General features: G+C 44.7%; 1 protein-coding gene across 4 annotated transcripts in view; it reads left to right on the top strand.

Annotated features, from left to right (window-relative positions):
• The window catches only part of hspg2 (heparan sulfate proteoglycan 2), a 95,407-nt gene that overhangs the window by 26,477 nt on the left and 45,690 nt on the right, over positions 1-23,240 (top strand). For all 4 annotated transcript variants that reach the window (XM_069710855.1, XM_069710856.1, XM_069710857.1 and 1 more), the window contains exons 2-23: positions 194-323; positions 845-904; positions 13,261-13,370; positions 13,526-13,584; positions 13,869-14,041; positions 15,544-15,669; positions 15,820-16,020; positions 16,099-16,218; positions 16,870-17,001; positions 17,396-17,540; positions 18,659-18,816; positions 18,903-19,043; positions 19,178-19,341; positions 19,429-19,608; positions 19,889-20,085; positions 20,424-20,571; positions 21,011-21,138; positions 21,343-21,429; positions 22,015-22,073; positions 22,367-22,425; positions 22,540-22,680; positions 22,871-23,044. In XM_069710855.1, coding sequence (XP_069566956.1) covers positions 194-323; positions 845-904; positions 13,261-13,370; positions 13,526-13,584; positions 13,869-14,041; positions 15,544-15,669; positions 15,820-16,020; positions 16,099-16,218; positions 16,870-17,001; positions 17,396-17,540; positions 18,659-18,816; positions 18,903-19,043; positions 19,178-19,341; positions 19,429-19,608; positions 19,889-20,085; positions 20,424-20,571; positions 21,011-21,138; positions 21,343-21,429; positions 22,015-22,073; positions 22,367-22,425; positions 22,540-22,680; positions 22,871-23,044 — 2,892 coding nt within the window. The remainder of the gene's footprint in view (positions 1-193; positions 324-844; positions 905-13,260; positions 13,371-13,525; positions 13,585-13,868; positions 14,042-15,543; positions 15,670-15,819; positions 16,021-16,098; positions 16,219-16,869; positions 17,002-17,395; positions 17,541-18,658; positions 18,817-18,902; positions 19,044-19,177; positions 19,342-19,428; positions 19,609-19,888; positions 20,086-20,423; positions 20,572-21,010; positions 21,139-21,342; positions 21,430-22,014; positions 22,074-22,366; positions 22,426-22,539; positions 22,681-22,870; positions 23,045-23,240) is intronic.

Raw genomic sequence — 23,240 nt, forward strand, 5'->3', positions numbered from 1 at the left:
TATTTGCCTGCAAATTCTTGCGAAGGCCTCAAAGAGATAATAAATGGTAAAAGTAAACACATCACAATGCCCCGTTTCCTGGCTCGGCTTTTGTTTTCCCTCCACCCTTCCAGGGTCCATGTGTAGCACTGGGTGTTACCTTTCTCCGCCGAGACTTCAACCCCCATAAATCTGTCTTGTGTTTCTCTTGCAGGTGACTCAGGCCTCCAAGGTGTGGGGGGAGGTCCCGCTGCCCGAAGACTTGGAGGCGGAGAAACACATCCAGGCGTCTCCGAGCTTACTGGACGATGACGAGGACTTCGCTGCTGATGAAGCTTCAGGAGGTGGGGTTGGTAGATGTTGGGTAACCGCAAACCGCAGCGACAGCTGCCCTTAATTCGCAGGATTCATGCTTTTCATTATGCATTCCTTAGATTGTTATGCCAATCCGAAACAGAAAACGAAGGGATGTTGCAGAGACACATAATGAAATGCTTTTTATATGAACTTGCAGGATTCCGACTTTATAAGTCAAGTCAACTTTATTCATGTCACACCTTTCGTGCAAAGTTGCAATACAAGGTGCTTCACAATTTTTTTTTTTTTTTTTTAACAGATAAAGGAAAATAATAACATTTAAAAAAAGGTGATATAAAATAAATGACATGGTATATATAAAATAAGTAAGTAAGTAAGAAAATGCTAAGTTAAAAAATGTCTTAAGATTTCTTTTAAAGGCATTTAAAGGGAGTTTTAATTCTCCTGCTGATTAAATCTTTGACATGTTATATACTAGTGAACAAAACAGTGTTTTCTTGGCCTTGAATCTGCACAAATCTCTGTCCTTCTGTTTCTGTGTCCAAAGACCTGCCCAGTGGAGAGGACGATGGAAGCACGCCGTGGCCTCCGGTCTCCGAGAGCACAGGTAGAGGAGCAGAAAATCCAGTGAATATAACAGTTCCCTCGGACAGATTATGTTGACATGTGGTAGATCACTCAACACGCTACAACTCCCTCATCTGGGACTTCAGTGGCTGCATGCAGTGTGTGTGTGTGTGTGTGTGTGTGTGTGTGTGTGTGTGTGTGTGTGTGTGTGTGTGTGTGTGTGTGTGTGTGTATAATGATACCTCCACATCCTGTTCCACCCTCTCTTCCCTCCTCGCCAGATTACCGTGAGCCTGGTCATAACACAGGGCTCCGGCTTTGTCTCTGAGACGTAAACATCTTCGCTTCCCCTTTCATCTTTTTAACCAGTGGCAGAGGTGACCGCACAAATAAGACACATAAAAGCCCCACCAACAATAAAACAGCTGCAGCAAAGCACCTCTGCCACATTATGCAGACTTGGACAGTATTTATATGCAGGAAGCCCAGTATATCACAGCGCACATTAGCAGGGCGAAACAAAATGATTTTATAATTTAAATAGTGCAGTAAACTTTACATGAAGGTCTGACTCTTTAATCAGGCCTGCTGTTTGCTTGCTGCTTGTTGCGCTTCCGTTCAGGGTTCAGTTTTTTTTTTTTTCTCTGGATCTCTTTTCATTGCAGACAGCAAAACAGATAAGAGTTACTGCCAGTGGACCTTTTCACTGCGTGTGCCTGCATGCTGCTCGAACTCATCCACAAAGGATGCAGTAAGAGTTTTATCTCGTGATCCAACACATTCTGCTGAGTCAGTGCTGATCAATCGTAGCCTGCTTTTAGCAGAATAAGTTCTGGCCACCCACGATGCAGGATTGTTTCCAGTTCTGACGGGTGTACGTCTTAGGTTCATTTTGAAACTGTTGAAGCAGCCTTTAACCAATCAGCATTGACCACCATGTGACGTTTGTTGTGCGCCAAAACTCACCAAGCTGTAAAAAACAGCCATAACTACGTCATATCGCTTCATCGTCATTGTTGGAACGACATTTAGAAAGAAACACTTCATCCTCACCGCACCCTGACTGGTAGCTGATTTGTCCAGCCTTCATGCTGGCTCAGCGAACCTTCATTCGAACATTATCTTCAAACTATAATCACAGCGATAACAGAAGCTGTGAGCAATAAGTGGGCGGAGCTTCAACTGTAGTTGAAATGACGCCTGGCATAAGAAGTCCCACTTTAGATACCTTCGGCGCAGGTTTTGATTGAGAGTTCGCCGTTGGATTTCACCTACTGATGACACACCGTGTGGCATACGATGCGTGCCAAATGAGAGGGCCGCATCGTGCTTTGATTACATTTCCACATAGGAAGTTAGTTACACAGAAGCGGTGAAGTCACCATGTTAACATTTGGTGGTTCCCTTTGATATGGATAACTCTGGTTAACCATTGAAGTCTTCAACTTTCTTAATGTTGGTGTCATTAACCAATGAACACCATTTACATCTGAAAATTGGAGACAAAAACCCAAAGCTGCCCAATCCACACGTTTTATCTCTATAACCTTCATCTACAACTATAAATCTTACTCGCCACTTCATAACACGCTCAACAAAGTCCCACTTCTGTTTGCTGCTTCTAGACTTTTCACTGTTACGTTTTTGGTTAGTAAGCACTTTTGGTCAGTCTAAACATTTATGTTGTACGACTATTTCCAGCTGCCGAAAATAAAGTTACCAAAACTTCGAGAGTTTAACATCCTGACGAGTCTCATCGTTTCCCTCCTCACTGAGGACAAGAGCTTGGACACAGGTGACCTGTCTCCGTTTGCCCTTGGTGCCCAACGCTCGCGGCTCGACCAGTTAGGGGAGCTGATTACATCACGGCAGTGGCAGTGATTGTTTTGGTAGCTGCATTGCATGCTGACATCAGAGCCGAAGGCATATAGCATCATGTGCCTCGCTCCTAGAAATAGCACGGCAGCGAGGCCTCGCTGAATTCGGGTCGTTAAAGGACATTAAATGTATACGCTGCTGACAGCACGCGATTGTGACAGATTAGACTCGTAAGGTTTAACTGGAGCAACCTCCATATATTCTTAGCGTTGCTCAAATATCAACAGAGATGGATTGTTTAAGACAAAGTTGAAAGAGAAAGTGTTTTTTTGTATTTTACTTGTGAGCTTTTCAGATTGTTTCATTTCAACCTCCTGCAGCAGCTCGAGGTTGTTTTGAAGTGTTTTGTTTCTCAGCCAAAACTCCTGGTGAGGACTTTGGTGCTTTAACCCCCCAAAGTCAGTTTGGCAAGATACAAATGTGCAAAAGAAAACATAAAAGTCATAAAGTACAGGGCTAGTTTGCGTTGTGTTGACAGCACAAGATGGGAAAATATTCTCCGTAAATGTGCTCCCATTTTGCGGCGTGACTAACATTTCCCTTTACTTTAGTTTATTGCTGTTGTTTTTAGCTTCTGCAGCCACATAAAGCCTTAATGCTTTAATGTGGCAATTAAAAACGAGTTGTAAATTATGCAGTGCATTCCTCTAATATTTTGTCTTATCTCAGAGGTGGTTAGACATTTACATTCAGCCGGGTATGATCGCGGTACCATGATCAGAGGAGTTTGACTAATTCCATATAAAGATATGAGAAAAACAGTCCTTGGGAAGGAAATTCAGTTTCCTGTGCTGAATGCTGAACATTTGCAGAGTGTCTCTGTCCTGTTGGCCGTCCAGACGACTCACCCAAGCCTCGGCCTTCCTTCCTCCTCCACCGCTGTGAAGTGGATGGCGTAGGTGCCACGGTTGCCACCATTATGCTCTGTATCCTGTTGTGTGGCCGTTTGCGGACCGGTTGAGGAATTCCCATTTCCCTTTTATCTCAGACGTGTTCATCAAATCTCTGCAAAACATCTGGAATTGAAAGTATTGTTGTGATGAAGTTATTTAAAATCTTCTTTTGTCCATTGTTGGTCTTTGTTTCCTCTCTGATCGTAGTCTGAAATCTTGTCCGGAGAGTTGTTGTGAGTTGTGTCTCATGTCCTCCTGACCTTTCGTCTTGACCTCCACACTCAGAGCCCCGAAGAGATTTCTGGGAGACAAATCCAGCTTATCTCATCCGTGAGAGTCTCCACTTGTTCTACAGACACTCCCAGTGCACCAAGGATATCGGCCACTTTGTTTGGAGACTAAAGAAGAAAAAGTCCACTTACTGGTGATAGTGATGGTGATTGGTGAGGGGCTGCCGGGGTTAGGATCTTCCCAGCAGCTAATTTTGGAAGAAAAGCCTGAGAATAGATTTTTCTAAACAAGATTCAGGCCGGGCCAATATACCCATGTCCTGTATATGACCTGCTGGTTTTTATGTTCGCTAAATGAATGACAAGAAATATAAGTGCAGTGATGGCAAAGATATGTTTTGAAACAGTGTCATAATTCTAGATTTTGCCCACAAGAAAAAATAGTATTTATCATGTGTAAAAAGTACCTCCAGTACGTTTCTTGTTAGAAAACGATTTAAAGGGAACCTCAGTATCTAGAGATTTATTTTATGTTTTTAATGTTTCACTGAGCTAAGAAATCAAACCAAACCAAATAAAAACAGAAGCGACACGTATCAAACTCTTACTCTTACTTTTCTGTAAGCAAGACTTGAAAAACTGAAGAAGTGAAACCTAATGATTAAAACTATTGGCTGGTCGACTTAATCGGCTGATATTTAATATTTCACAGATAAGTCAGTATCAACATATTTGCAGGTCAATGTGAGCTGATAGAAAAACTTTTTGGGGGTCGATTAATCATTTTTCTTTTAGCTATTTTTTTTAAATTGATTGTTTTTTATGATTATTAAATTCAAAGTGAAGTTCTCTGTTTCAGTGCACTGATATCAGTGTGGACAAAAAATGGAAAGCATATCCTGCCTTCATCACATATCTTTGTCACCAGTGAAAAGTGTTTGAGAAGCACGTTTCAGGGATCCTTGTGGACAATGTGTTTGAACATACTGTGTATTCAGTATACATGTAAAGAATATCGACCCAAAAATTGTTATCGGAATTTTTTTTTACTTCCTAATATTGTTATCGGCATCAGACCCACAATTCCAGTATCAATCAGGCTCTAATTAAAGCTAATTGCTATATGGATGTTCAGATAGAGTCTGGTTGCTTTTAGGAGATCGATAAACATCATCAGATATTCACCTTCAACGTCTTTGTGTAAGGTAGCTTTCACATCCCTGATGTCAAGTAAGGAGAAAAGTTTCATGCACCACTTCTCTACCCGGTTTTATCTTAGTCAATCAACAGCAATCATTTAAACATTAAACGCTGCATATTTGGTCAGAACAATGAGCTGCATTAAATGTTTGAATTTTGACCATTTTTCATGCAGAAAAGAACATTAACTGTGTTGTCTGTAGTCAAATTAAGTACATTTCAGCACGTGCGTGGTGCCAGAAACCATCGTGGATATACTCAGTGCTGTGTGACATGTTGATATATATATATATTTTTTTAGATTAAATGCTTACAGATAAGCAGGGAAACATCCTTAGTCTTTAGTTTTTGTTGAACTGGGGGTTCAGGCCGTCGGTGATCCACGCTGACTCACAGACGAGGTCACGGCGTTCCTGTGTAGCCTCAGCTGGTTTCACTTCTAACCACATCCGTTGCCTTTTTTTGGCTGCTTGCTGCTGAAAAAACCCACAAAAAAAACCACACACACACAACTCGGGTTCGGACGGACTCTTCCGTTATCTCCGGAGGAGAACAGATGTTACGGCGTAAGTGGACAATACATCAGGGTAATGTAGCCTGTCGTGTCAGTTTGGCAGTCGGGGCAGTGGGCAGACGCTCACCGGGCCACCCACTCGGTTTTTGCTGGCGTTTCTCATGACGTGTGTGTGTGTGTGTGTGTGTGTGTGTGTGTGTGTGTGTGTGTGTGTGTGTGTGTGTGTGTGTGTGTGTGTGTGTGTGTGTGTGTGTGTGTGTGTGTGTGTGTGTGTGTGCGTGCGTGCGTGTCCGTGTTTGCGTGTCGGATACAGGGAGTTACACAGAGGGGACAAACGCTGGCAGCTGCAGTTATTTTGGTGATGGTCTTTGTTGTTGCACTGCTGGAGGCCCTCAAGATGGTCACCCACTAGAAGAAACATACCTTTACCTCGTAATTCACTCCCATTTGTAAAAACTGTGAAAAAAACACTGCCCGTAGATATCGAAGAAGCTATAGCTCAGTAAAAAGAAAGCTCAGAACAGATCTGTTTACTTTAGCCTTTAACTAGTTACTCCTGAAGGTCTCTTGCACTTTAACTACAGCACTTTTAAAATATGGCTTTATTTTATATGTTTAACTCTATTTGTGTTTAATTTTATGCGTTTTATTTCTTTTCTATATTTTCAAATGTTCCTTTTTTTTAATCTGTTGTTATGTGAAACACTGCCTTGTTACTGTAAACCACTTTGAGATGCATTTCTTGTATGAAAGGTGCTCCACAAATAAAGTTTATCAATACTATTAATATTAGTTGTATCGGAGCAGGCGAAACGCGTTGGAGGACACGTTTGGGTTCTAATCTTTGTCTGAACCGTTCGTGTCGGTCGCTGATAAAAGCTTCGACCCTCCATTCACAAACGGCTGATTATCAGTCTGACCGGGTGCAATGCATTATGGGTGGGCATTGTCCTGAAACACTCCTGCTGAACGCTCTTAGTCACTGACTTGAGCTTTGTTACTGCACCTAGCCCTGTGATCCTACTCTGTTGTACCGACAACAAACGAGTTGCCTTGGAGAAGTGCCCTGTGCCACTCCCCTGCAGGGAAAGAGATGTTCAGGGTTTCATACAAAGACTCGGCTGTCTCTCTTTCTTTCTTTTCCCTCCCTGCAGTGTCAAGGACGGACGTGTAAACGTATACGTCCGTGTATTTTGATGACCTTCTTCCTAATCTGTGCTGCAACATATGTTAAAATTAAGGAAAATGGTTTGTTGTGTAACAAAACAAATAGCGAATTAGAAGTGGTGGTTGTTGGCTGAGTGTTGAATTGTCCTGTGGTTTTCCCCAAGATCTGAGAGTTTATTTGGATAAAGCGCCGCAGTTCACCAGTGGCTTCCTGGCTGAACACGAGAGAGTATCCATATCAAATAATACCTCTCCTGGGATTTGTTAAGCTCTTAACGCTTTTTTTTTTTTTTTTTTTTTTTTAACGCTCAGTGCATGCCCTTATTACTTACAAAATGATTATGTCTCTGCTGAGTAATTGTCTGCTCTCGTACAGCCGCAGCTTTGTTTCAGCCGGTGACCGTGGCCTGGAAAACACATGAAAGAGTGGAGAGTAATGATAAAGCTGCTTCCCTCCTCCTGCCCTCACTCCCATTCTGATTCTGACCGAGATCACAAACATATCAGCAGACTTTGAAGTAGCGGATGCTTCATTAGCTTTAATTAGTTTGGGTCACTATCCTTGAGGAAGACCTCAGATCATAGGCATGTTTTCTGTCAGCTGTTTCCTGCCTGGACTTTTAAGCTGTTTTGCGTCAGGGGGTCTCCAACAGGGGTCTCCAACCTTTTTAACTCTGAGATCTACTTTGACAAAATAAAAGTGTCAGAGAGCGACGACATGTTTAGTAACATTTATTCACATCGCTGAGCTCCACCCAAGCCAGCTGAATAAGCGTCTTTTATGTCAGCAATAACAACATGATACTGGACAGACATTTTGTTTCACAGCAGCATGAATTCAACAGCGTGTGTATCATTTTTTTTTCTGTATTTTTTTTAAATTTGAAAAGTCAGCTGACCAGTGGTGTAACTTTGATCTCTGACACACTCAGTGACAGACGCTCGCTCTATAGCTCCGCCCCGCTGTTTTCGTTCAGCCAAAATATTGCATTTATGTTATTTACCCAATTAATGGACACCCTTTTTCTTTCCAGTTCAGGGTGAGAGTCTTTTCTGCGTTTCGCAGGCATGTAGCAGTTTGTGTCCTCTGATCTCTGTGTTTCATGAAGGGTGGAGCTTAACCATGCCCCCCCCCCCCCCGCCCTCATATGGCCAAATATAAATGGGCGGCCCACCGAAGTAAGTCTATGCGTGGGAAGCACTGCCAATTGTCTGAAACTTCAGTGAGCGACTCAAAACCAGTTAACAAGCTATACCTCTGTTTTAAATCTTACAAAACAGAATAGTTATTTTTTTTTATTGAAAGACAGAAACCCACCCAATGTTTCAAAATAACCGAGAAGCTTCCTCAGTTGACATTTAACAGCATTCCCTAATGGTCTGAAGTGTATCCTAAGCTGTGGAAGAAGGAATGAGTCACCATAAAACTAAATGTGGTCACTGTGTCCCGTGCCAGTGCAGAGGGCTTAACTTATGGTAAGAGCACATTTTAATGGTGCTCAGTTGTTCCATTTGAAAAGGGGGGAAAAAAAAACAGGAAGTAGCTCCTCCCTGCATCGCTGCAAAGTCCCAGGGTGGACGTAGGTGTCAGGGATGTGCAGAGCTGTACACGCTAGTGTGTGGTTTGCGGGAGGCACTTCTAAAGCGATGCCCTCTGACCTTTTCTCCTTGACGCTGTCACTGTGAGCACACTTCCTTGTGTGTTTCCTGACAGATGCTGGTTGAACTCATTAGTCACCAAAAAGAAACCTGCAGCCTCCATTGTCCCACTGAGCATGACTGTCATCGACATGTGGCTGATTATGATTAGAGGGATTTTTCTTGTTTACTTCCTGTGATTTTCAGTGACTCTTCCTTGTTTCTTGTATCTGTCAATGCAACTCTTTTCTGATTGTCACTTTCTATTTTCTCTCCTCGCACCCAACCGTTTCCTGTCTTAACTCTCCCGAAACTTTAACCCCTCCGCGCCTAACTCGATTCTTCTGCCCCGGTCCTCGTGTCACTTTTTCTCGTTTCACCTTTGACCTCTGGCTTCTGTTTGTGCCCTGTCGACCTCGGCGTCACGTCTCCTTCCCCACTCCGTCGCTTGCTCTTTGCTCCTCGGCCCTCATTTGCTTGCTGTGGCACATTGGTCGTTCTAAGGAACGTACAGAGCCCAGTCGAGCCAGACGACAATAAGTCTTCAAGCACTTCTTTCTTTCTTTCTTTCTTTCTTTCTTTCTTTCTTTCTTTCTTTCTTTCTTTCTTTCTTTCTTTCTTTCTTTCTTTCTTTCTTTCTTTCTTTCTTTCTTTCTTTCTTTCTTTCTTTCTTTTCTAATACTTTCCTTTCTTGTTTTTGGCACACTCTCCTCTCACCTGCTCCGCTCAGTTGTGCACACTCATTCCCAAACATACTCACAGATAACATTCCAAGAAAGACTCAGCTCTGGCATGTAGCGTTTGAGTCCAGCCGGTCTGTTTGTTTCGTGGAGGCGTCTCCCAGCGATTTCTGATGCCAGTGGAAAATGATGGGCTTGTTCCATCGAGTAATTCAGTCCATCATGCTCGAGCGACAACACTTCCAGTTCCAGTCTTTGCAGAGAGATTTTGGAATGACACTCGCAAAACATGTGCTTCGCACTTTTAATTTGACAAGTGCTTTTCATAATTTCCACCTCATGTCGACCGCCCCGTCCCAACATAGCAAACCAGCTGTTACGCAGAAGCACTGCAGCATTAAAAAAAATTAAATTAAGTAAAAAAAAAAGTACCGTATTGAAAACACAATGGGGGTTTTGATGCTTACACTGCAAGCTGTGGGAGAGCGCAGCTTAACAGTGAAGCCAGAATTCATTCCCGAGAGTTCCCCGGAGGGCAATGAGTGGACTTGGAGACAGAGTTTCTTGGCTGGTCACCAGCAAAAAGGGTTAAGTAGTAGGGGTCCTGTCTACACGAGTTAAGCTGAGACAGAAGGCTGCTGGCAAATTAATATATTATGCTGAGTGAGAAACAAAGATGAAGGAAGAGATGGGGATGAGAGAAAGAGGAAAAGCCAATGGAAAGGGAAAGCATTAAACATTTCTGATCGGGTCAGTGGTGCGTTGTGGTTTGGGCCTTGTTCTTATAAATTCTGGCTCTCCCTCACATCCCTGTCTAAATGGCTTGACTGGTGCCGGGGCAATGCCGCAGGCGCTGCCTTGAGGGGGTGGGGGAGGGTTGAAGGTCAAGCCCAATGCGGCTGGGCTTTAAAGGCCAGACTGGGCTCGCTGCTCAATCAAGTCTTTGTCTTCTGCATAGGCCTCTATGTGTTCAGAAGGGGGGGGGCCCAATGCACAAAGCTGCCACAGTTCTGCTGACCAGCTTTAATAGCTAAATAAGTTTTTGAATTAAGAGTGTGGAATGCTTTTTTTTCCCAGACATCATCATCTTTCTTTTTTTGTTGTTGTTTTCTTCATCCCACTCGTCATGTCTGCACTCTTGACAGTTTCTTCACCTTTGATGATGGCGGGGCTTGACGAGGGGATTCCCCCTCCCCCTCCCCCCATCGCTGGAAACAGCGAGTTGACGCACAGGAGAATGAATCTCGGAGTAAAAAGAGCCGCTCGTTAGCAGCGGGGCACAACCCGGCGCTCTAATCAAAGGATCTCAGGCGGCTTCAATCCCACTCGCCCCTCGGTCCATGGCGGCATGCTCAGAGAGAGCCGGGGCTACGAGGCACTGTTGACCTGCCGGCAAATGCCCACTCAAGTGATTAGATTATGTGCGGGTCAAAGGAAGCACTTTGATGAGTAACTTTGATGTTGCCTGTCTTCTGGGACCGTGTTCAGGCCCCTACAAGTCTTACAGTATCCAGGCTCCAGTCCAAGCTGCGCTGAGAGTCTTGCTGCTCTGTCGCTGCGTGTTCACCTTCACTGTGTGTTTTTATAGGACGTGCCCAGTTTACTTTGTCGTAAATGAGGCCCTTTTCCTCACCAGGAGCGGGACGTTTTGTAGCGGCGGTAGTGTGAAGAGAGGACAGCTCTTTAACACGCCGACCACACAGGCCGAGAGTGTCACACAAAATCTTTAACTTTTAATTAAGTAGCCGCTGTCAGTGTCCACGTGTAATGATATATAATTATCTACAGTGAGGAGCAGGGAAAATTATATACACCAATAGTAATACAGTTTCTGTGCACTTTATGCAAGTGCGTGTGTAGATTTATGGTTTTGCACATATTTGGGCATGCACTTTGGCACCCAAAGGCTCAGTAGATGCCTACTTAGAACATGACTCTCTGCTCATGGCATGGCAAGTAGCGTCTGACTGCAAGGAACAGTACAAATATTGACTTCCTCCCTAAACCCTGAGTGCCAGTCTGAAATCAGAGGCTGGCAGGCTCGTCCTAACAAAGTGTTGGCAGGATTGTGAGAACGGGGCACCCTGCGGGCCCGGGCTATTTTTAAGTTTCGTAGACTAAGCCTGTGACACTGGAATTTACAATAATACAGCTGAAATTTTTTGCTCATAATGACTCGGATATAAAGCTCATCGGGATGTTTTATACTCGTGTCTATGCGCTTAAATTGAGAGCGTTTCAGAAACTACGACTGCAGTGGAATCGTTGTCAGAGACTTGTGTTGAAAAAAGTCATCATGCTCACTTTGCCGCAACTTTGGAAACAGCTGATCCTTTAAAACCCCGAGCTTACAAGACGTGGGACTAAAAATAGCAAAGGATTTGTGCAAAAGAAAACGTTAGCAGCGGTATTTATTTGCGAACTGTCCATTTGTTTATTTTGATCGGGGGATTTGTGACTGCTTTCTTGCCAATACATTCAAATAAATCAGCATGACATCATGATACATTGCATATAAAGCCTTTTTTATGGCCTGTTGTAACCCACTTGTGCTGCAGATAGGTGGAGTTTCTTGTATGTAGGGCAACGTGAGACGAAACAAAGAGGAGAATTTCATTGTCGCGATGCAAAAAGAAAGTCAACTTTATCTTCTTTCGCTTGCTACATTTTGCGAGTGATTGGAGGACAGAGTCAACCTTTCTGGGTTCAGTGCTTTTAGCAGAGAAAAATTAAAACCAAGCAGCTGCTTTTAAGCTTCTGAAACTACTTCCACTAAGTGAAAACCACTTGTGTCTCCCGGCAGGTTAAAAGAGAAGCCAACTTCTGTTTGGCTCACGTCTGAAAGTGGACTGCTTTATGTTCAACAGGCTGAGCTATATGTTTAATGACCAGTCAGGCCAGCTAACATCGAGTCTCGGTTGATATAATCCCTGCTGCAGCCCCCCCTCCTCCACCTTCCTGCCTCATGTGTGTTTGACTTGCTACATGATGAGGGAATGCTGAGGCCCCCATCCAGATTCATTCACAGGGGATTTTTTTTTTTTCTTCTTCTTCCTCTGCAGCCGCTGGCACAGTAGTAATGCTGACTCAAACTCCTACTCAGCTTCCGACTTTCTGATATCATCAGCGTTCAATAAGGAGATTTGGTGCGAACTCATGACCCTGATATACTGGCTGTTACTCTATGTGCTGTGTATTTGAATGCTTGCATGATGGACTGTATACAAAAGGTGGACGTACCTTCCGGCTCCAAACAAATGAGGCCGATGCGGAAGTGCCTTAAACTGCAATACCGCCAAGTGCCACTAGAGGTTGGCTCCAAAAAGCGCCAGTTTCCATTGTCTCCCATTCAACCTTTCTCATAAAATTTTCAGTCTAAAAAAACTTTTACACAGGTTTTCTGTGTCATTCGCTAAATTCACTCTTCCAGATTAGTGTTCTGTTGGTCCATCTGAAAATAATCCTGTCATTAATTCTAAAAGAAACTTCAAAAAGTTGTGTTTTTGGGGGCGTGTCTGTCTGATTGACAAGCCTGTGATGCAGTCAGGTTACGGCTATCGGTGGGCGGGACGTAGCATCATCCACCTCCCAGCTCGCCCAAATATGGTCACTTCCGGCTCCAAACCGCTCCGAACTAGCAAGATGGCGTGGGCCATTACGGCCGTTCACAAACCACCGGGTGATGTCACTGTTGGTTGCCGCTTGGTTTGCATAGACTCAGTTCTGTTGCTGCAACAAAGGGGCTTTATCTTTTGGGTATTTCTCTCCATGTCCACGACCCACAGAAAGACTCATGCAGAGCGGAGGACATGCCTCGATACTGTAATTTAATGGTTATATTTGACTGTCTGTGTCAGCTTGCGCCTCTTGTCAGGGCCTCTGTGTGGTGGAACGCAACCACAATTGAGATATGGAAATAGACGGCACAATTTGTGTGGGGCTCTCATTTAAGCCACAGTCATGCTTTTCAGTTTTTACTTTCTCAAACATTTAACCAAAGGCTTTCCTCCGGGAAATAAGTTCCCAAACAGCGTCTCATATCACATCGCCTATAGTAGACTTAGCGAATTGAATCTGGCTTATAATATCTAAACCCGACAACAGTTGGACATTAATGCTGAGCCTGTGGTCGGCGTCTGTTATTCTGCGGTTTAGCTGACAGATTCTCCTCCTCCCCTCCTCTCTGTGTTTTCTAGTTTATTACAGAGCTCTCGTCAACTTCACCGACTCCCTCGTCTACGGCCCTGAACTCGAGGACATCTTCTCTCCGGCATTTAATGAGATTTCTGAAGCGGTGGTGGACACGGTATGTCCGGTTTCTCATCTACCGATCTAACGGCCATGTGCTGCCTTATATGGTTCAGGCATGGTATTCATGACTTTGCTGATTTAAGGAGTCTAAAAATAAAGTTCCCAGGCATGTTTATTTCACAGCAATTGACTCTGGTTTTCTCTTCACAGCTGGAGTCGGAGTACAACAGGATTTCAGGTGTCCAGACGGTCAGCGTGGTACTCATTAAGTAAGAACACAAATCCCATTAAATCAGACCTTTTGACACCCGAAGTAGACACCCTGCAGCTGTGTGCTGCTGCTGCTGCCTGGGTGTCTGACTCTCACCAGGTCATATATCTTCGCCTTTTTCCAAACCACACAAGGCTAGCAGTGTTGGCCTGCAGTCAGTAACACATCAGCAATGAGTAACGCACATCCAAAGAGAAACCTTACCTATGAAGAGCCTTCCTGTTTAACAGCGTGCCGTCCACCGCTTGAAACCTCGCCGGGCCTTTTCCTTTTTCTTTGCAGAAAGATGATAAGAGAGGACGGCGTGGATGTGTTCGTGGAACTGGACGTGGGCTCCGACTACAACACCAACAACGAGCAGATCCGCAGCGTGCTGTACAACGTGGTGAAGGAGGGAGCCATTGCTTCCTACGTCACGTCGGTCCAGGGCTTTCAGTTCAGACGACTTGGAGAAAGTAAGACCTCACGAAGCCGTGAAACAGCTGAGTCTTAAACAGTAGTCTTTTTTTTTTTTTGTATAAGGTCCACCAGTGGTAGGCAGGTTGCTTAATGTTTCCCTCTGGTTTCTAGCCAAACCGCTGCCTTCAGTGGAGCCTATATCCGTGCCAGGTTTGTACTGTGCCATGCCTGCTGCACGGTTACTCGGCCGACTGTACTGTAGAAACTGTAGGAGGATTGCAGCGCATTTAGAAAGAACAGTCGAGCATTGCCCTATTTTGTCTTTTTTTGACGCTGAAATTTTATGACCTTTACTTTGACATGTACAAGCAATTGTCATGTGGTCTGACGAATGTTGCATGGACGCACCGATGGATTTAAAGTAGACTTGTGAGTGTGGGCCCTGAAGTCCAGTAGTGCACAGTGAATACATAAAGGAACTTTTTGCATGGCATGAGTGTGATTAGAAATGCTGCTGTTCACTGCAACGTAAACCGGCTTTTGATCGCCGCAAGCTCCGCCGAATCTGTAGACAGGCATGGCGACTTAAAGAGTACGGAAACTTTATCTCTGACGTGTTTTGTTTACTCAGGTGATAGGGCTCCCAGCAATCTGCCCATCTAGTCCTGCTGCCTGTCCGTGTGTGTGTGTGTATCTGCGTTTTACGTAGTCTGTTTCATGTCTACCCGGTCTGTCCAAACTTGTGTCTAGTCTAGTCACATTTTGTGGGACTGGTTTAATCTGTCTGGTCTTGCCTTTCGAGGATATTGTGTGTATCATGTATCTACCTGACCCCAATTGAACGCGGCATTTGTCTTTAGTAGGGCAACCCCCCAAATAGTCGGCTCAACGTCAGCTGACGCGAAAAGTACAAGTTAACCAAGTTTTCATTAGTCGTGTAGTCGCTGAAAAAAAACAATTACTCTTCAGCTGACATGAAAAATACGTTTTAGGAAAAAAAAATTATCAGCCAAGTCTTTCTGGTTGTTCTGACACGTTCAGAATCATTATCGCTTTTTTGGAACTCCAACAATTTTCTGATGCCCCAAAATATGTATATCTAAATAATTAAGTTAACATCGTAAACGTGCAACGAGGACTCAAACTCACGAACACTTGTCCACGAGAAGAATCTTCAGTCTTGGGCAGCTAGAGTCTTTTGTTAAATTGACTTTGTGTCTCGTCTGTTTGTCTGCGTCGTGTTAGTTTAAGCACAAAGAAATGTTTACACTTATAATATTCTTAAAAAAAACCTTGAGTATATTGAAGCGCTCCACTCGCGACAGTCATGCCTGAGTGTCTCTGTTCGTATTAGAGACCCACGAAGCGTCCCTTTTTTTTCCCCCTCCTCACTACGTGTTATTGTTGCCGTGATGTGACTTTAGGGTGTAGTGTATTGGCTGTACAGTAGCCTTGGCTTGCATGTCTTTGATCCTTCAACATCCCCCCCCTCCTCCTCCTCCTCCTTCCCTTCCCTTCCCTTCCCTTCCCTTCCCTCCCCCCTCTGCATCTCTCATAGTAACCCCCAGCATAAGACCCTGCATGGCAGATGAGCACAGGTGTGGGGATGGGACATGTATCCTGATGGAATACCTGTGTGACAACAGACCGGACTGCAGAGACATGAGCGATGAGACCAATTGTGGTGAGTGGCTTCAGTCTGACCGGCCTGCAGGTCGGTCATGACGGTCTGTCGCCCGGAACAGCGGCTGTTTGACGTGTGCGTTCACTCACAGCAACGCCTCTCAAGTGTCGTGCGTTTCCCCGAGTTTTTAAAACCAAATATTTGTTTTAGATATAACGCAGCCCCCGCCGCCGGTCTTCACGACCCCACCCACCTCGATCACCACCATCAAGAAGCCGCCGCGTCCCCCCAGCCCGCCCGGACCCTGCAGGGCGGATCAGGCCACGTGCCAGAGCGGAGAGTGCATTCCTCGGGACTACGTCTGCGACGGAGAGAGGGACTGCTCGGACGGAAGCGACGAGTTCAGATGCGGTAAGTACTCCGGCCTCGCGCAAGCGTGTTCACGCCCTCGGGCGACGCGCGCTCGAATCATCCTCTCGTCTTTTACAGGTACTCCGTCTCCGTGCGAACCCAACGAGTTCAAATGTAAAAATGGCCGCTGCGCCCTCAAGCTTTGGCGTTGTGACGGCGACAACGACTGTGAGGATAACTCTGATGAGACAGACTGCCGTAAGTCTCCGTTTCCTTTGTAAGTCAGGAGAGAGCGGCCTAAAACAGAAGAGGGCAACGTTTTAAACTTTCCCTTTTCTAGCCAGTAGTTTGATTAAAAGTTCAGTACTTCTAATGCCTGTTTCTTAATTTTGAAGCTATAGATCGTTTTCTTAGCTGAGCATTAAGAATCAGGGAGGGAGCAGCTAGTAACTCGGCTCGCATCAGCGTTTGCGCCGCCACTCTGAAGCACGGACCAATCAGCCAGCAGTGTCGCTGATTAATCCCGTTTGTCCCGCCCCTCCTTTGCTGTGATTGGACGGCTGATTTGACACTTTCTGTGTACAGAATAAACAAACAAGATATAGTGTGTTAATAACTGAGATTTAGAGGCACTTATAGGGAGACAGATTCCAGGCTCGATGTCCCCTCCCCGCTGTAATGCAATTCTTCATGTTAAGCTAATTGGCTTCTGTCTTTTGTGACCAATCTTAATATCTAACTCTTTTCAAGACAGTATATTCCCCAAAACCCAAGCACCGGTCGATTTTATTTGAGTTCATTAGTTATTGCTGAGCTACTTCTTTGAGCCGCTCTGACCCCTGACTTGAGGCCACCGTGTAGAAGTGCGTAAAAAGCTGGTTTAAAATCTCCATCCTGTCATCCCTACAGCCACCAAGGGTCCTGGTGACAGGTGTGCTCCTGAGCAGTTTGAATGCCTGAGCGACCGCAGCTGCATCCCGGCCAGTTACCAGTGTGACGACGAGCCAGACTGCCCCGACCGCTCCGATGAGTACGGCTGCAGTAAGTCTCACACCAGCTGCCGTCTCCAGCTCTTGACACTCTTTCTCCCCTCCTTCCTGCACATTTCACTCTTTTTTCTTTCTCACTTTCTGCACTTTGCTTCCTCGACGCCCCTCTGTAGATGCCCTCCTTTGTGCGCTGTGACTAATTTGCTGTGAACCAGGCTCTTTTCACACGTGTTGACCGAGACACAGAGCTTTTTGTTGAACCGTCCATTCCTGAGAACTAAAAGGAAATTGTCCGTCCGTAGCTGAGGAAGCGTTACGCTCCCTCTGACTCCGAGGCATTTATGAGTTTCACTGAATCGCCAAATTCCACTTACATGCCAGCCCTTTTTGTACATGTGCATTTATTATGTTGTTAAAACTGTTCTCGTCCTGTTGGCACTTTGCAGCCCCTCCTTCTGTAACAAGCCCGCCGGAGGAGTCCATTCAGGCAGCCCGGGGGGCCACGGTGATGTTCAGCTGTCAAGCTGTAGGAGTGCCGACACCCATCATCACCTGGAGACTCAACTGGGGACACATTCCAATCAGCAGCAGGTGGCCTTAATGAGCAATTCTCTTGCTTTATTATTTTCATTCATCAGGACGATAATTAAACCTTATTAAACCATGTCATTATGACGGCATATCAGATTGTTAAGAGTTAATGGAAAATGATTTTGAATATCTTTGGGACTGATTTTGTTGATGTCACAAACAAAACATCTTTATATGGTGAAAGCCCTTCTTTCGTAAGTGATCTGCAGCAGACTGAAGATTTAAAAATGACGAAAGCTGTACGCTACAGAGATATGTTTAAGTGCTGAATCGTTGCATTGAGACCTCTGATTTTAATTACCGAGATACTTGTGGTGTACTTCAGCTCTGTGCTCAGTGAGGGCGTACCCTGCTGCGCGTGTTTCTTGGCAGTTCCAGTTAAATTTTTATGGATTTTTGTATTGCAATGTTTCCTCGGACTGTTACAGTGACAATCAGAAAGTTCTTCTTATTATGGTTCAAGGCAGTGGTTCTCTGGTGGGTCCCAACCATTGACTGTGTGTAAAAAATGGTATATAAAAATGAGGCCGATGAGGAAGTGCCTTAAGCCGCAATACCACCGAGTGCAACTAAAGGTTGGCTCCAGAAACTCTTCGGCTCCATAGACTCCCATTCAACTTCTCTAATAAAATTCAAAGTCAATAAAATTTCTCGACGAGTTATTTAATTAAAAAAAATATATATATAATTGGGGGGGGGGGTCTGTTTGAGTGAGTCAGGTTACGGCTATCACATTTCACACAGTTCAGTTTAGATTCTTATATTTGATGAGCGTCACCAGGTAAAACTTGTTTGAGAAGCATACCTTCCTTCTAATTGAAGATAAGTCTGGCCTTTTATTTCATTGGATTTTTTTGCCGTAGTTCTGCTTTATCTGTTCACTTCATGTTTATGACATTGCATGAAGGAATGGCACTGGTTATTACTGCCTCGTCTTTCTGCGAAATAGACTTAAATGGCTAAACATTTTCAAAAATGTGGATCACAACTTAATGGCCGAGGGAAAATGTGGGTCGTGAGGCTGGACCAGCTGAGAACCACTGGTCAATGGTACAGCTGACAGACTGAAGTATATTATTGTAATGACAATCATTTGTGCTTTCTGTTTGTGTTCTCAGGATCTCCATGACCAACGAGAACGGCCGTGGCACCCTCACTATCCGCGACGTGAAGGAGGCGGATCAGGGGGCGTACACCTGCGAGGCCATCAATGCTAAAGGCCTCGTGTTCGGTATCCCTGATGGAGTATTGACTCTCACATCCAATCCAAACCCGGGTACTGACTCTCACACGCAGTCGGAGGGACTACAGTTTGAATTAATACTAGCTACGGCGAGAATAACCTTTTCTCGTTCGCTCCAGGCAACTGCCCCGACGGTCACTTCAGCGTGAACGGCCGCTGCGTGTCCTGCTTCTGCGCTGGAATCTCCAAGAACTGCAAGAGCACCGGACGCTACCGCAACCAGATCAGCCTGCGTTTCACCGAGGAGGAAAACTTCAAAGGCACTGAAGCCATTAATACACATGAAACTGATACAGAGCTGACAGAGCAAAAACACTGTCAACTCAAATACCCTTTCAGAGTTTTTATAGTCCTGACATTTAGAAATAAAGTAAAGTGTTATTCTTGTTCCCAGGAGTGAACGTCACCTACCCGTCCAGGCCAGGCACTCCTCCTCTCTCCTCCACTCAGCTCCTCGTGAACCCCGAGATGGAGGAGTTCCAGCTTGTCGACCTGTCACGCCGCTTCCTCAACCTGGACTCCTTCTGGACCTTAGCTCGCCAGTTCCTGGGCAACAAAGTAAAGAGAAAACAACGAACCGGCTTTATTTTTTTTGATTGACTTGGTATCGCACTCGTGCATGAAAATCCTTCCGTCTGTTTTTAGATCGATTCCTACGGAGGCTCCCTGAAGTTCAAGGTGCGGTACACGCTGGCCCGCGGTCTGTCTGAGCCGGTGGAGAAACCCGATGTGATGCTGGTTGGAAACGGACGCAGGCTCGTGTACCGCAGAGGCAGCGGCACTCCTCCCAATGTGGTCAACCGGAAAGAGATCAGATTCACTGAAGTAAGGCTCCGGTTAAGACAAGTTGTTCTAGCAAAAACAAGTGCAGACTCGGCACAATCCTGTGGTAAATCTGTGATTAGGATATGGACTCTTTTTTTTTTTTTTTTTTTCTGAAATGCAAAAATATTCTAAAGGGCGATTTACAAAACCCAACTTTTAACCAACTTTTACGAAAACATTATGCAAGAGATATTCGTCCAACTCTATCAATTATAGAGTAAAATAAACTTACAAATTAACACATACAGTGTGTCAGTAACTCTGCTTGTTATTGTTTCAGGACAACTGGCAGCACTCCAATGGCCGTGCCGTGAGTCGGGAGGAGCTGATGATGACGCTGGCCAACCTGGACAGCATCGGCATCCGCACCATCTACGACAACCAAATGGTCAGTGTGGCCCTCAGCGATATCGTCATGGAGACCACCACCGTGGAGTTCAGCACTATGGGTCACGCCAAGGATGTTGAAGAGTGCAGGTAAGAAAAAAAAAAAAAAAAAACAGAATTAATACAGAATAAAAAAATTTAAAAAAATTAAAAAAAGGATTGATTGCAAGAAATTATTGTTAAAAATTTTTTTTTTAAATAATTAAAAAAATATTTTAATGAGCATTTTGTTTCCAAGGAACTTTGTTGCATCTTATTGTAGTTTCTCTCGAATAAATAGGTAAAAAAAACTACAAATACTATTTGTCTGTTATTGAGTCAACCGTTTTTTTGAATTTTTGATGTTGTATTTTGCCTCATCACAGATTGCTATTGAAACAGCTGAAATGAAACCCTGCTTGATAACACTCCTATTCATTCATTCCCAGATGTCCTCCTGGATACACAGGCCTGTCCTGCGAGGTGTGTTCCCCCGGGTTCGAGCGTGTCCCGGGTGGCTCCTATCTCGGCACCTGCGCTGGTTGTAACTGTAACGGACACGCCACCGCCTGCGATCCAATCAGCGGACACTGTCTGGTAAATGCCAAATTTACAGGCGTTTTAAATCCCGCATCACTTTTGTACTGTAAATTAAAATGCTAGATGTAGGAGTAACATGATGACACAAGAAGGCTAACAAACTGTTTCAGTGTATAACAAAACCACAACTTGTTGATTTTGTAAAAAAAAAAAAAAAAAAAGAAGAGATAATCAGATACTGTATATTAATTATTTCTATTTAGAGGTGCTGGAAGATGGATATTTTTTAAAATCTAACTGCGCCCCCTTTGATTTCAGTCGTCACTGACTCCTTGTTCCAGCTTCATATTTAGAAGAAGAGGCACGGAATTATTCTCGTTGAATTTTCATCAACCGTGTCACTAAAAGTATTCCCCAAAATGTCAAACTCTTAATTTGAGGCTAATTTGAGTGGCGTGTGGGTGACAGAATGAGCCGTGTGTTCTCACCACCACAGAGCTGCCAGCACAACACAGAGGGCCCTCAGTGTGACAAATGTCGGGCCGGCTACTTCGGTGACCCGAGCCGAGGTCGCCCCGACGACTGCAAGCCGTGCCCCTGCCCGTACACTGAGACCTCACGGAGGTAAGGCCACCGGCCTCACACACACACACACACACACACACACACACACATCTACAGTACAAACAGCGGTCGATACACCCTCATCCCACAAACAAGGTATCGCTGGTAAATAGACTGAACTCATTCAGATATTCATTCAACACGGCACCCATGAACCCACCGCCGCTAAGTTTTAATTCATGGCTCTTTCTTCGGGCCCCGTAGGTTCTCCGACACCTGCTTCCTGAACATCGATCAACAGCCGACGTGCGACGCCTGCAAGCCCGGATACACAGGAAGACGCTGTGAAAAGTGAGGAAACTGTTATCATTAACAACTTTATCGCAGCGCCTGTTGTATTGTGTGAATCTGTTTGAACCGGTGGTATCGGGGAACGTAATCTTTATATGATACATAATGAAATGTTTATGATATTAATAAACAAATATAAATGACACTACCTAGAGGAGGATTTTGATGAAAGAAAATTAATTGTCTAATAATCTGGAAGCACTGCAATGAAGGCTTGTGGTCAATCGATAAATCAAATCTTTTGTTTTTGTGTTTGTTTGTGGGTTGGTTTTTTTTAACAATTTTTATTGGGTTTTAAGAACATACCATACAAACCATTACACACATACACATTTTTACACTTGTGCAGATATTAGTAAGATAACATAAGCCGAGAAAGAAAGAAAGAAAGAAAGAAAGAAAGAAAGAAAGAAAGAAAGAAAGAAAGAAAGAAAGAAAGAAAGAAAGAAAGAAAGAAAGAAAGAAAGAAAGAAAGGGGGAAAAAACAATTGTTTCTTATTGTACTACTTTTCCTTTATTTACATGTCTGGGGAATAAAATGTTCTCTTGTTTCAAGTGTTTCTTTGGTTTTGTCCTTTATTTCAGGTGTGCTCCTGGTTACCAGGGTAACCCACTTCTGCCCAATGGAAAATGTTTGTCGAACCGTAAGTATTCCTTTTTGCACTGGCATTTTGTTTAATTCATCGCATCAACATAAACTGCACGGGGATTGTTCTACCTGTCGTACCCTTCAGTCATCCGGCGATATGACCGTGAGCAGGTCTCAATCCTGTGTAATGATTACCATCACGGGTTTCCTTTTTCTTCCTCCCCTGATGTTACAGTAGGCTAATAGTGTGCTGTCACGGCACAGGTATGCAGAGTGGCCGGAACACTCCCAGGTGCACTTTTTTTCCTCCCCATATGTCATCATCTTTCCACTGCTGTCTCCCTGCAGAAAACTCGTGTGACAACAGAGGAACCATCAGCTCCAGCAGCAGGCCGTGCAGCTGCAAGGTAAACCGATAAGCCGTCGATCGTTACAAATCTGCAGCTCACAGCGGCGGTTTTGCAGATGACAGGCAGATGGATTACACATGTGTGTGTGTGTTGTGTGTGTGTGTGTTGCAGAACAACGTGGCAGGCGGTCTGTGCGACGAGTGTAAGCCCGGCTTCTTCCACCTATCGGACGCCAACCCCGAAGGCTGTCTGCGTTGCTTCTGCATGGGCGTCACCAAACAGTGCGGCAGCTCCACTTGGAATAGAGAACAGGTGGGGTGCCAAGCTACGAATGCCAGAGGGACGGGGGGAGGGAGGGGGTGGATATTTTTGGGATCAAGGGTTTTACTTCACTGTTTATTCAGTCGTGCTGTGTCAACAAAATCTTTTCAGGTGCGAGATGAGAGCACACGTAGATCTCAGCTCACATCTCAGTCGAACTCATTGTTCGTGTGTCTCTCAGGTGCGAGGGGGAGTGAACGGCCAGCTCTTCTCCCTCTCCAACAGCGCCAACACTAAATCTATCTCTGAAGGCTTCTCCCAGAGGGGCTCTTCTGAAATCGTGTACCACTCCTTCAACAGAGTCACCAGCGACATCTACTACTGGGTCCTGCCCCAGAGCTTCAGAGGAGATAAGGTGAGAGGAGGGGGGAGGGGGGACAACAAAATAAGAAAAAATGTCAAATGTTAATGGAGCTCGACTTTTCTTCCCCTTCTGTCCCACTCAGTCATGCACCAACATGTTGTTTAAGTGAAAAGGCTGCAGTTATCCACACAGCGAGCTTCCTTTGAACCTCCGGCATGAATTCACATTCAAGCCCAACATGGGTGTC

This window comes from Brachyistius frenatus, unplaced genomic scaffold, assembly GCF_029030835.1.
Source record: "Brachyistius frenatus isolate BFR_SWC_R1_liver_20210118 unplaced genomic scaffold, ASM2903083v1 Contig_95, whole genome shotgun sequence".
Lineage (NCBI taxonomy): Eukaryota > Metazoa > Chordata > Actinopteri > Embiotocidae > Brachyistius > Brachyistius frenatus.